The sequence below is a fragment of the Idiotropiscis lumnitzeri genome, chromosome 18, assembly GCF_059441095.1.
Source record: "Idiotropiscis lumnitzeri isolate Australia: NSW breed Sydney's pygmy pipehorse chromosome 18, RoL_Ilum_1.0, whole genome shotgun sequence".
In the NCBI taxonomy this organism is placed as follows: domain Eukaryota; kingdom Metazoa; phylum Chordata; class Actinopteri; order Syngnathiformes; family Syngnathidae; genus Idiotropiscis; species Idiotropiscis lumnitzeri.
In genome coordinates, this window is record NC_142408.1 from 5,434,621 (window position 1) to 5,447,543 (window position 12,923).

Here is a 12,923-nt window from a genome sequence, read left to right on the forward strand (position 1 = left end):
AAAGAAACACGGATCGTGAGCGTAATGTTGAGCTCTCGGCGAATGACTCGAGGCCTCGCGGCAGAAACAATGAAAAAGCTCAAGAAAGCGATGCTGGATTACTGGCAGAATTCTTGTGATCATATCGTCCGGTGAATTCATCCTGGCTACTCGGTCACCATCTGTACCCAATGAAACATCTGAAACGAACATCACTCCCAACCGGCTACTCAAATAAAAAGCTTGATTCACAGAGCGTCAAAACGGTAAGACTTTTCCTCCACCTCTGCCATACTTGGCGCAAAAAAAAAAAAAAGTATCTGATCTGGCCACGTCCAATATCTCAACACAAGAATGTTTCCTTTGAGTTCCAGCGCTTTCTTGGAACGTTATCTTTAGTGCCTCGACTCCGTCTGCACAGCGCCTTCCCCTCAGAATATATCTGCACCGTCCCGCCTCTCCTGGCACTCACGACAGTTGCCTGCGCCCACTTGGCCTAAGCTCCTATCAGTTAGTCGTAGGTCCTGGCGGGTCGTGCCCTCGTCTCTGGACGCAGACTGGCTGGCTTCACGTGTTCACTCGGCGACGACGTGTTCCCTTCCCTTCCCTTCCTTCCCCTGTGCTGGGATGTCAAGAGCCGGGCTAGACGGAGAAGAATGCGAGCTGTGGAGCAAGCTTTGAACCACACTCAAAAAGGCGCACAGGCGAGCGAGCGCATGGTAATCTGTCAAAAAACAAAACCACTCACCAACGCACACGCCAGCAGCAGAGCGTGGTGACCTGTCAAAAACATGCCCGGCTATTATTAATCTTACGAGGCTCGCGGTCACGTGGAGCTCGGATGGCGTGTTCAAACCACACCGGAAGGACTAATAGATTCTTGCTTTTTCCACGGTGGACTCCATGAGGCTGATGTTTTACCGTGTGCTTTGTGTTTGTGATGCGGAGGGGGGGGGGGCGCATGTGAACCTGGGGAACATGTGCCCCCCCCCCTCCGCCTTTCTACAATAAAGTGTAATTGCACCTCCACTCCAGTAGTTGGCAGTGGCGCTCTCTTTGCTCGCAGCGAGTATTCACTCGACGGTGTAGGTTTGTTTTGCAACGAAAATGCGATTATTTAGAGTTGCGGCTGCGGCGGCGAGTGAGTGTTGGTGGGGTGGACGAAATGTTTTCTGTCTTCGAGGCACGGTCAATTATTCCTGATCAGCAAATCAACTCATGTGAATCTTGGGATAAAAGTGATTCAGGCGCGAGAATTTACATGCGCCTCATTGCTGTTGATGTCGCTGGCCACTGGTCCGACAAAAGCGTATTAAGTACTAAGTACTAAGCAAAACCTGCAAAACTAACTCGTCCCCCCCCCCTCTTCCCTTTGGCCCATCCTCAGGAGCCAGAGAGTCTGTCGCTTATCGCTGCTCAATAAGCCAGATTTCGGTCGGCCTAAACAACACATTCCACAGCGACTGCCCATGAGAGTCACTGAAACAACACACACCAAACACCCACAAACGGCAAGACTGAGGGAGGGTCGTCCCCGAGGCTGTCGCCTTTTAACCCTTCCTTTCAGTTTGGACAGGCGTGGCATGTTTTTTTTTTGTTTTTTGCATGCTTTAAGCTAACAGGCGTCTTTTAGTCTTCGGTCAACCGTTTTCCCCGGACAAGGAACAACACTGTTTTGTCAGTTTGCAATCTGGACAAACACTATTAACGTCACAGAATGCCTTTGGGAACGCCATGACAAGTCTGTGTTGTAATTTGAATGCTTTTAAGGGTGTTTCCGCCGATCCACATGACAGGAAAGTAGAAGAAAGATACAAAAAAAAAAGAAAAAAAAGTGGCGAGGGTTGCGTCAGACATTGCCGAGAAGACTGAATCTTCTAAGTTTCATAGATAAAGTGTGGATTTGACCAACATTTATTGATCAATTTGTGTATCGGAGGCAGGAACACGCAAAGGATTTTTCATCCAGATCATGCTAAACGTTCTGGAGTGGTTGCGTAATAGCTTGTCACCTAAACGGGCGTTTTGCCACACGTCAACCGGGATAGTGACCTTGAAAATGGATCATCTAACCTTTTTAGAAAGCTAAAAAAAAATAATCAACCTTGGCATAAAGACTTTACAATAAAAAAAAAAGCCAAAACCTGGCAAAGAAGACGAAATCAGTTCACAGAAACAAGTGAGCCAGCTTCAAAGTCAACAATATTTGACCGAATTTAACGATTATCCTTCACCGCTACCTCGTCAGCATTCTCCGTGCGTTCCCCTGCCAAGAGCTTTTAGCAGTAATTACCAATTCATTGATGATTCCACACGACATTAATCCAGCCTATGGATTTTCACGCCGGCTGCTGAGTAGCCCAATGAGCTCATCAGACGAAGGCATGCGTGAGGTGTGGAAAGAGAGACAGCTGTTGGTTTGAGCGATGGCGCCATCAAATTGTGGCCCGGGTCTCCCCGAGGAGCCGTTGGTCAAATAGTCTCTTCGCTTCACGGCGCCCTCTGGAGGTAACAAAAGCACTTAGATGAGGGCGCCACATCGTGAGGACGAAGCACACGTGCGCATGATATGGAAAATACAACTAAGAAGAAAAACAAGTTTTGGGGTGAGCGCTGAGGAACCCTCCCTAAAAAAAAAAAATTGATTTCAAACTCATCTCACAATGTTATCATTAAAAATAACGTATTTAGCCGTCAATGGTACTAAATGAGTTAAGTGCACAAAAATATAATTTCCCCGTGAATATTTTTAGTTATTACGGTTGCAAACGCTTCCTGTCATTTAAATCTGTATTTTTTTTTTTTAGGAGGGAAAATGTTCATGGTTGACCCGATCGCTGGTATATGCGTACGCCATTTTTGAGCGACGCGGCTCAAAGACGCAGCAGGCTTGTCGCCGTGCTTGAAGGACACAGCCAAGCTATCCCCGCGGCTCACCGAGGGCTACATCACCTGCGTGTAGGTGGCGATGGCAAGGGCCGCGTGCCGTCCCTCTTCCAAACGCGAGCAAGACAAATGTCTCGCGGACGGTATAAAACATGGAACACATGATGAAACACGCAATCAAGAGCTTCAGCGGCGGCGTGGAGCCGAGCAGGGGGAAGACCGGGTACATATTTCCTCGCTGATTAATGGTGGCGCTCCGGGAGGGGCCGGGGTTCGCAAACCCGGCAGGAGTGTCGGCATTGTGGCTGATTTATACATGTTCACCTCACCCCTCGCACCCCCGCCCCCTCCCGATCGTATGTGCCCGTGACAAAGTGCCCCAGGCGCCGATCCCATCTCCTTGAAATGTCATTATATGTTCGCATGGAGCTGGCCAGCAGGGATGGAAGCGAGATGGGCGTTATGGCTAATGAGAATAGGGTTTGGCCTTTTGTCACATGTCCCAAAGGATCTTTGAAGCTCTCTCCCAGTTCTCCCATATCGTAATTCCTTTCCCACCTGTACACACATCTTTATGGCGCCAACTCAGCCCTGCGGTCCCAACGCATGAATTGTGATTCTGGGCGACTTTCGGGCGCGTGTATTACCTTCAGCCTGTCTATAGGCAGGGCCTGGGCTCCTTTCATGATCACCTCCTGGACTCGCTCCACAGACAGGTCACTTCCGGCCTGCTCCAGACGCTGGCTGAAGAACGCGATTACCTAGAAAGTTTGCCAAGGTAAAGAGGAGGAAATGACTTAGGTGTGTCTCATCACGTAAAACGGGAAGTTTTCATGGACTGAATAGATTATGTTGTCAAGACGATCCCTCTTCATTTAGGTGAAGGGTGTCCAACTCATCTTTGTGGACGGGCCACATCGTCGTTATGGTTTTCCCTCAACCATATAAATGTGTGATCACCTTACGTTGTAACAACAAATTGATGAAAAGCCAGTTTTGAAATCGGAAGCCAGACAACCAACCGAATGGAGCCACTTTTCATCCCATAAACGGCTAATGAGATGTGCGAGCGGCCGCGTGGCGTGAGCTGACGTGTCAACGCGTGACGTGGGCTGGCATAGGCCTGAGCGAAAAGCCGGATAATGAACGCGGCTGGTGCCTTTCACATGCACAAAAAGCTCTTTGCTTTTTCTTTGAGACACACAGGCAACTCGCTTCATGCTTATCTCATTGAAGCTTAATATCAATTGCCAGCCCTCACTTGGTCTAATCCCAGCATCGTCGCAGCAGGCCCGCAGCGGGAGTGCCCGTATATGATGACACCCAGTGCAATATGGAGCTGTAATGATACTTATAGAAGCGCACAACAAAGCAAGTCGTTTCCCCATATGGATGTCAGCTGACGGAGCGTTCGCAACAAGGCGGCGATCTTCACTGATGCAGATGCACAAAGGCGGGGGAAACATTGGTGCAATCGCTTGTTGGTGTGGAAAGAAAATTGTGATTGTCATTTTTGGCTTCTGTACCCGTCAATGGCAGCGAATGAGTTCATGTGGAACCTCCTATTTTTTTCCTCTCGCCGAATCGATTCTCGGGTCAAAACGCCACCACCACCGAATCGACGAATCAAATACTTCCGATTCCAGATTGAAAACGGGCCCACTTGCTCCATTATGTGAGAGACGAGCCCAAACGAGATCAAGGACACGCTGATGCTTTCAGTGCGGCGCTAGGTTTCTCCCCTGGAGATGCATTTGATATTCCATAATTAAAAATCTCTTTCACCGAGTCCTCCTAATGCCCCCCGCCTCGTCCCTCTAAATATATATATTTGTCAAACCGACAGCACTAAACACATCCACATGCAGCGTTTGTTCTCTCACAAGCAGAGCGACAGCAAAATACTAATCTCCTCATCAGTTGTGAAGGCCTCCCATCTGGGGTTAATTTAGAGGAGCAGTTCCCTCAATCCAGCATCTCATATGCACACGGATTTGCAGCCAGAGAGGGGGAAGACGTCGAAGAATCGCCTTGGGGAAGCGGACTTAACCGAGGGATTCCAGCAAGCCTGCTTCCTCATACTTATGGATAACAGCGGTGCCTATGGCAATATACTATGCAGCATCCCCCCAACCCTCAATAGCGCAAACACACTCAAACACAGCAATACTTCGGCTTCCTCTTTTTTTTTTTCCTACCCAACAGATAAAGTTGCTCCTCTTCGCCAACATGAATGCTATTAGTAAATATTTGACACGGATCCTATCCGCACAGCGGCAGGATTGATTCATTTATCAATACTGCACAACCTTCCCGTTCACACTTTACGCCTGTCGTTTTAGTACACAGTTTGTACTTCATTTTACAGTTTTAGTACAGGTTTATATGCAATGCTAGCTTTAAAAAAAATAAAATAAATCAGGGCGATTACCGTGGAGCAAGCAAAGAGGCGAATGGAATGCTTATCACTGCAAAAGTCAGCTGCTGCTGTTTTGGTTAGCAAATCAGTTCAAATGCTTTAACTCCTCTAAATGTGAGAACACCAGTGTCAGCCAATGAGCTAACTTGGTGACACCTGAATGTCGTTTTTTTCGTACGAAGAGTCCATCCATCCATTTTCTGAAGAAATGAGTTACCACAACTCTCTATTACGCCTTGACACATTATTTGAAGAAATGAGGCCACCTTGAAGTGGTTCCACGTGAGATACTTACAGTGTCCAGGTTTTGCATGATGTCCTGGAAGGACGGGTGCGTCCTGAACTGCTCGAAGAGCTCCCGCTTGTAGAGTAGCGCGTACACCAGGTTAGGGTTGTGGTGCAGTGAGTTGCAGAGGCAAGAGTTGATGATCTCCAACATCATGCGGATCACTTCCTCAATCACATTCAAGTCCTGAGCCTGAGGGGGAAGACGAAAGGAGGAGGAGGAGGAGGACATAAAAGGTTAATTGGCTTCCCCACAACACTAGTTCCACGTATAATGGTGTTTTTAAATGATTTCTTCCAGGGAGATTAATGTGTGTACCGAAGGGGAAAAGAAGACGAAAGGCAAAATGGGAGCTGTAAAAATGATTTCATTTGTTACGCTCACTGTTGCTGATGTTAGGAGAGGGCAAAAAAAAAAGGTTATCGGCACGGAAATTTCGCCTTTCTTATACTGACATTGCAAAGCCTATTTGAACACGCGAGCTAACTGCAGCTAAACAATCTTTCAGACTAATCTTAAATGTGGCGTCACAGTGCGGTAGGCGTCCATGTTTATGTTCCAGGCAATTCATTTGTTTCACGCATTCTGCCTGAATTTTGTACCAAGACATTTTTTAATATTCCAAATATAAGCCTTTGCACAATTAAAGGCCTCCCCACCACTTGTAGAATTTTTTGAATCATACTCTTCATTTTCGATTGATTTACTTGATATTTTTACGTGTAAAGCCAAGCCTGAGGCAGACATGAGTCTGTAAAAAAAAAAAATTTTTTTGGTTTCATTGGATTAGAAAATAATGTGTACAAAAAGTACCAGAACATTATTTCAGACTTAGTTGATGTATACCACAGGACGATTTAAAACCAAAAAAAAAAAAATGGTACGAAATCAAACCTCCTCCTCTTTCAAGGGGAACATGTTTGTCCTTGCGTTCATCCGATCGGGTTCACCACGCGTCAACGCCCCAGAAGACTGACGCCGCCAAGATGAGATAACATTTGCTGTCTGCGTGCGCAGCTATTCGACGGTGCGATGACAGCGTTCTAGATTAAGATCCCGCCGTGACGCCATTGGTTCCCACGCTCCATATTCAGGCAAACAAACAAACGTTTGCTATCAGTATAGGGGTTGCACAGTCCCGAGAAAACCTATTTTCTATTTTCCCCACTTTAATATTTAGGATCATTAACAAATGTAAATATTACACAGATAACCCAAGTCAAGATTAAATTCCGATGTTTTGAGCAAGAATTCACCAATACCACCAATGAGCAGCTCCAATTCAGGAGCGAGGCAAGACGGAAAGCTTGGGCGCCTCAAATCTGGGCTAACCATCTTAAACAGAACGGCCCTTATCACAGAAATAACGTTACAGGAAGAACACCAAAGCGTGAGAGTGGGAAGATGTTCAATATCTACGGAGCGCAATGCGTGAGGCTTTGATTTCCAGCAGGCTGGAGGACGAGGAGGCGCGGCAGCGTTAACCGGCAGACGCGAGGAGGTGAGCGGAATACAAGGGCAGCCAGAGATAATGAGGATTGATCGTGCGTCTGGAAGCAAAGAAGGAAGCGCTCGGGGCTTGACTGCGCCGCCTGGCTTCGGTCCGCTGTGGCGGCCCATAATTAGAAAGAACCGAGGGGGAGCTGAAACGCGAGACAGTGGAGTAGGTAGCGAGAACTAAAATGGAGAAGTAGATGAAGGGTAGGATTGAGGTGGCGAGTGTTTTGTTCTCTTGCTGCGGCTTAATGAGATTGGCCTGGCAGGGGGAAAAAAAAAAAAAAAAAAATGCCACGCTAGGGAATTCAGGTCAGAGGAAAATAGGCTAGCTAGACGTCTGCCTGGCTTCATGTGTGTATGTGTGTGTGTCAAGTGGATGAGATTAAGAGGTCTACTTGAAACCCAGACAGGATTTAAATATCTTAACTCCTCATTTCTTCGTGCGCCTCGCTTTTGGGCTTGTTTTCCTCCAAATTTGAATCCCCCCAGACAGCCCAACAACACCTCACACGCACACACTGCTGTTGCGTGTGTGTTTGTGCGCGACTTCCCTCCCTCGCCTGCAGCCTCCGCGAGTCACAAACCGCTTCTGCTGCTATTTAATGCATCCCCACAACCAGGAAATCTCGGACGTGAGGTGTATCATTATTTTGCCCCATTTGCACAAAGATGACAGGAGGCTTGCCACGAGTCGTCCCGCCGAGCACACACACACACGTGTGTGTCTGGAGGTGTGTATGACCTCCGCGATGCGTCTGACAAGGTCGATCATGGGTCGTGCGGAGCGACTAAACGTCCTACTAGTGTTGACTTAACTTCTTTTTTTTTTTTCTGCAAGCATTAGAGTGTGCAAGTGTGGGGAGCGCTAAGAGGCAGCAGGGGCATGGAGGTGCCGGCATCATTAAACCAGTAGCTTAGCGATTCCCTCCCTGGCTGCTCACCCCAGGCTGTTGCAAGGCAGACAAAGCAGACGGGCCTATCGGGAAGCGCCGCTGACAAAGGCAAGGACAGGGTGACAAACAAATTCAGTCACTTGAAAAGCAGATTTTGGTCGGAATATTTTGAAGGAATTCATCACTGGTGGACTTTGCGGTCATTGTTGAGACGAGTCCTCTTTTGGAATAGATATCATTTGAAAAAAAAAATATATTAACAACCACATTCCGTCCAACTTTTTGAAAAATGTCTTCATCACCTAAGAAATTCTGGAATAATATTAGGACGTATTGTTTTAATCATGGATGGGCAATGTGAACCTACTTTGTATGAATTTTCCCCTGCATCGAGTTTGAAACAGTACCGTGTTGAGATTGGTCTTTTCGGAATAAGTGGATGATGAAAAAAATGGATGATGGCAACTCAGGAGCTGTGTGACCTCACTGAACAGGAAGTCAAACAGACAGGAAATGCATGCAGAAGACCACATCGAATGTCAACAAAATTAAGAACATTCTTGGTCCGTGTTGAGATTCGCACATAAAAAAATAAATAACGTGAACATGGACAACAACTTCAATGCATCTATGAGAGAAAAATAAGGTCAGAGTCACTGCTAGTGAACATGGGGAAGATGCAAATTGCGAATGGTAAGATGGAAAACAACAATTAAAAAAAAAAGAAGAAAAGATGGATGCTGGAAATGGAGCAGAAAAACACACCATACGGACACACATGAGCCGAGGTCAGAGTGACTTAGCAGCCCCATCAGCAGTCTGTCGCTCTCTCGTGTCTTTGGGGACTTTTTAAAATGGGTCATTGTCTGACCTGCATTTATGTCGCTACGGCCTCGTCATAATCACGGCATTTTTGCCGGGCGACATTCTCACACATAAGTTCTTTGCCTGGGGTTTGTTTTGGGAAAACATGAGAATTTCCTGACCTTTCCATAGTGAAAAATGGAACGTGATTTCGTTGGTCGACATCAGTATACAGGCATTGCTTTTCAACTAACATTCTAAACAAGATTAAAGAAAAGCTAACCACTGTGTAATAAAAATAAAATAGCATGTAGCTAGTCAGGATTTGAATACGACTGACAGACACTTAATGAACTATGAAGTGTATGCATTCAAGCATCTCGGGCTCTCTTGTTGTCACAACTTCAACGTGTTCGGGTTATTCGTATAAACACCAACAGAGTAGCAAGTTTCCATGCTGAGCAAGACATTTTTAAACATCGGGTGGTTAGTTTTTACACACACAAGCATTACAATAAATCAGTTTTTATAATCAGAGCTTTATAAACTTAAGATCCCCATTATGACCAAAATCGGAATGTGAAGGTATTGCGCTCAACTGCTGTACAATAGGATACATTTTGCGTCAGGTATTATCGGGTCGAGTATCAAGAGCGGGCTCACTTTAGTAATGGATGGTGTTGCTGAAAAGTTTAAGGAAAATTGGCTGAGGATTTTGCTGGCAGTTTTTGGAAACGAGATCTACGCATTGTGCTCCTATTACTTTTTTTTTGGGGGGGCAACTTACAAGAGACTCGAGGCTACCGTAGCATGAGTAGCGAGGAAACAAGACTTAATCAAGTGCCAAATTACTGGAAGACATGATGAGGAATGTGAGTCATTTGTTTATTACCTGATGTGTCCTTGGGCTGGACTATTAACCTCGACATGACAGCAGCGCAACAAAGCCAATGAATGTCTCCAGTTTAGGCTATTAAAAAGAGATCACAGTTTGTGACTCAACTGCCGCGCATAAACACTGACAGGGTGGTCCCTGCAAGCTCCTCGCTCATTGCGTGTTCCTTTGTATGGAGGTAGTAATAATAACAGTAAACAGACCAACAAACAGAAGCGCCATTCGCACAAGCACGGGCTGGGAGGGTAAACGGTGACATACAACGCAACGCACACAATCACATCTTTTAACGTTCGCAGCACGTCGCCATGTATAATTCAACCACAGCCATGTTCCCTTGAGAGAGACGGGTGGGGGTTACAAGAGAGAGAGAAAGAAAGAGAGAGAGAGAGAAAGAAAGAGAGAGAGAGAGAAAGAAAGAGAGCGAGAGAGATTGAGAAAGAGAGAGAGAGAGGTAGATAGAGAGAGAGAGCGAGAGAAAGAGCGAGACAAAAAGCGAGAGAAAGCGAGTGAGACAAAAAGCGAGAGAAACAGCAAGAGAGAGAGAGAGAGAGAAAGAAAGAGAGCGAGAGAGATTGAGAAAGAGAGAGCGAGCAAGAGAGAGAGAGAGAGAGAGCGAGAAAGAGAGAGAGAGGTAGATAGAGAGAGAGAGAGCGAGAGAAAGAGCGAGACAAAAAGCGAGAGAAAGAGCGAGAGAGAGAGAGAGAGTGAGAGAGAGAGAGTGAGAGAGCGAGAGTGAGAGAGAGCGATAGCCAGACCGGGGAGCCTTCGGCTGTCCCCGGGGGCTTCAAGGGGCCCATCGCCCGTCACTCGTGCCTGGCTGACGCTAACCAGACACAGCAGCGTAAACAACACGTTCGGGGATGAGGATATAGGGGTGGTGGGGGGTTGTGTAGTGGCAACGAAGACAACATCAAGAGAAATTAAAAAAAAAAATGCGGGGAAAAGACTGACGACAGAGGAAAACAACAGATGTTTACATTCCACTCGTTTTGTTTTTTCTCTCTCATAACTGCCCCCCTTAAAGTCTCTCCCTTGTAAAGAAAGCTATTACATGTCCAGGCAATCCCACATTAAACAAACATTAGTTCTCGATGCAGGGCCAGACTCCACCAAATGACATCGTTTCCAGATGCCCCGTCTCACCACAACCCTCCTCCGCCACGGCTGCAGCACGCCCTCCTCCAGTCAACTTCTCCACTCTATATGTTCGCATGACAAAGTGCACATAGGTGATGACTAAAATAAACACACCGGCTAATGTAAGCTTACTCTGAATGCACCAGTTTTTGACTTAAATGCGTCAGTCAGAAGCAACAAAACAACTAAGAAAGCGACAGATTCTTTCCAAAGGAGAATGTGGGCAGTGAGAAAATGAAGCGCTATATATAACATTGCTGCGTAAAATGACATTATCATCTTTTTCTAAAAAATGTCATTTTTATTTCCAGGCACATACCAAGGATGGTACAATATTAAACTTTGACGAAATGCTGTCTTAAATGCATAATCGAATAATTTGGCCTCTCCAGTCACACCACTGACGAGCTAGGAGTGGGAAAGCAGTTTATGATGAATGAGCAACCAGATACCTTTGCGTTGAGTAATGGCAGTATTCTTCTATTTGACTACATTTCATTTCTTCCTTCCATCGCAAACGATACCAGAACATCCCTTTATTTTCATGTAAATGTCTTCATTTAATTGCAAATGACTCCACGCAATTGCATAGCTGGGACCTGCGTGCTCTACTCTCCTACAAACAGTATTTAATCATTTCCTCGTCAAATCCAAAAGCCAGTCAAGGACAATATGGCGGATCGTAAAATAATTCCCATTTGCTTGACTAAAAAGGAAATCTTTGAAATGCGGCACATGTCAACGCGTCGCTGTCTGAATTTGTGATACAATTCAGGTTGCCGTTCCCTCATGAAAGCGTTTGTGATCTCCATTTCTCCATCTCGCATACGTACCCAAAAACATGCTGCCAACGTTAGACAGAGTTGAAAAGCGTTTTTTTTTTTTTATACTGGTACTCAAACTGGAATTCGGCTAACATCAATAAGAGTAAAATGTCTTAAAGAGCTCTGGCAGACATGGGAACCAATGTCACTTCGAGTTAGTATAGTCTAAAGTCGAGCACAACAATGCTATCGCAGATGCTGACCAGTTCTCTCACCCAGACTAGATGTCACACGCTATTTCAAGGAGGGGTACAAAGCCCTTGCGGTAAGATTCCCATGAAAGACCATAGAGGGAAAAAAAATCATCCAGGTGCCCTTGAGCAACAGACTGACTCTTTGGATAATAAATTGTGGTGTGCCTACGTAAACACTTTGACCTTCCGCTGCGTGCCGCTTGTTATTTGTTGTTGTCGCTGCTGTTAGTGTCACCGTGGAAGCACGGCGATGTATTTGACATGACAGAGTAATATGTCTACATGTGGACAAACACAATACATATATCAATATATATACATGTAAATATATAAATATAAAATAGAGAGACAGAGAGTGAGAGAGAGAGAGAGAGAGAAAGAGAGAGAGACAAACAGTGAGAGAGAGAGAGAGACAAACAGAGAGAAGAGAGAGAGAGAGAGAAAGAGAGAGAGACAAACAGAGAGAGAAAGAGAAAGAGACACAGAGAGAGAGAGAGAGAGAAACAGAGAGAGAGAGAAAGAGAAAGAGAGAAAGAGACACAGAGAGAGAGAGAGAGAGAAAGAGAGAGAGAGAGAGAGAGAGAGAGACAAACAGAGAGAGAGAGAAAGAGAGACTATATTTATATGTTCTTACATAAAAACGTCGCCCCTGAAGGAAAGGAAGCAAGCCTCAAAACATATCAGGATAATTGCATTTTCCATATAATCTTTATGCGTGCATCGATGTGTTTGCAAGAGGGGTCTCATCAGACAGCCGCTGCATGCTTGAAGGAGCACTCACATGCACTCATGTTTCCCCAAACACCTGAGGGCATCCTCATACATGTCGCACCCCCTCATACAAACACACAAACACGCTTAAGAGGAAGGAAGACAAAAATGTAATATGACAACCAGACTCAGACGGAGACAGGCAAACCTGAAGGCAGCGGTGTAATGATCATTGATACGGTTACAAAAAGCTCACGCGTTGGTCAAGTGCTCTTAAGATGCACCGTGAACGCTGCCGGACGCGACCGCCTCAGAACCAGCAGTTAGGGATCATTTACACAACACTGTTTGAAAGCGAGAAGTCAAGTTCAAGGTTTTCTTTGCAGTAATACGCT

The 12,923-nt window shown here is 45.8% G+C and overlaps 1 protein-coding gene and 1 pseudogene across 1 annotated transcript in view; one reads left to right on the forward strand and one right to left on the reverse strand.

The window, feature by feature from the left end:
- Nucleotides 1-12,923, reverse strand: part of dym (dymeclin) — a 29,923-nt gene that overhangs the window by 3,668 nt on the left and 13,332 nt on the right. The window contains exons 15-16 of the mRNA XM_088280938.1: nucleotides 5,580-5,762; nucleotides 3,513-3,626 (exon numbers count right to left, since the gene is read on the reverse strand). Of these exons, the coding sequence (XP_088137064.1) occupies nucleotides 3,513-3,626; nucleotides 5,580-5,762 (297 nt within the window). The remainder of the gene's footprint in view (nucleotides 1-3,512; nucleotides 3,627-5,579; nucleotides 5,763-12,923) is intronic.
- On the forward strand, nucleotides 8,629-12,523 carry LOC148319147 (uncharacterized; annotated as a pseudogene).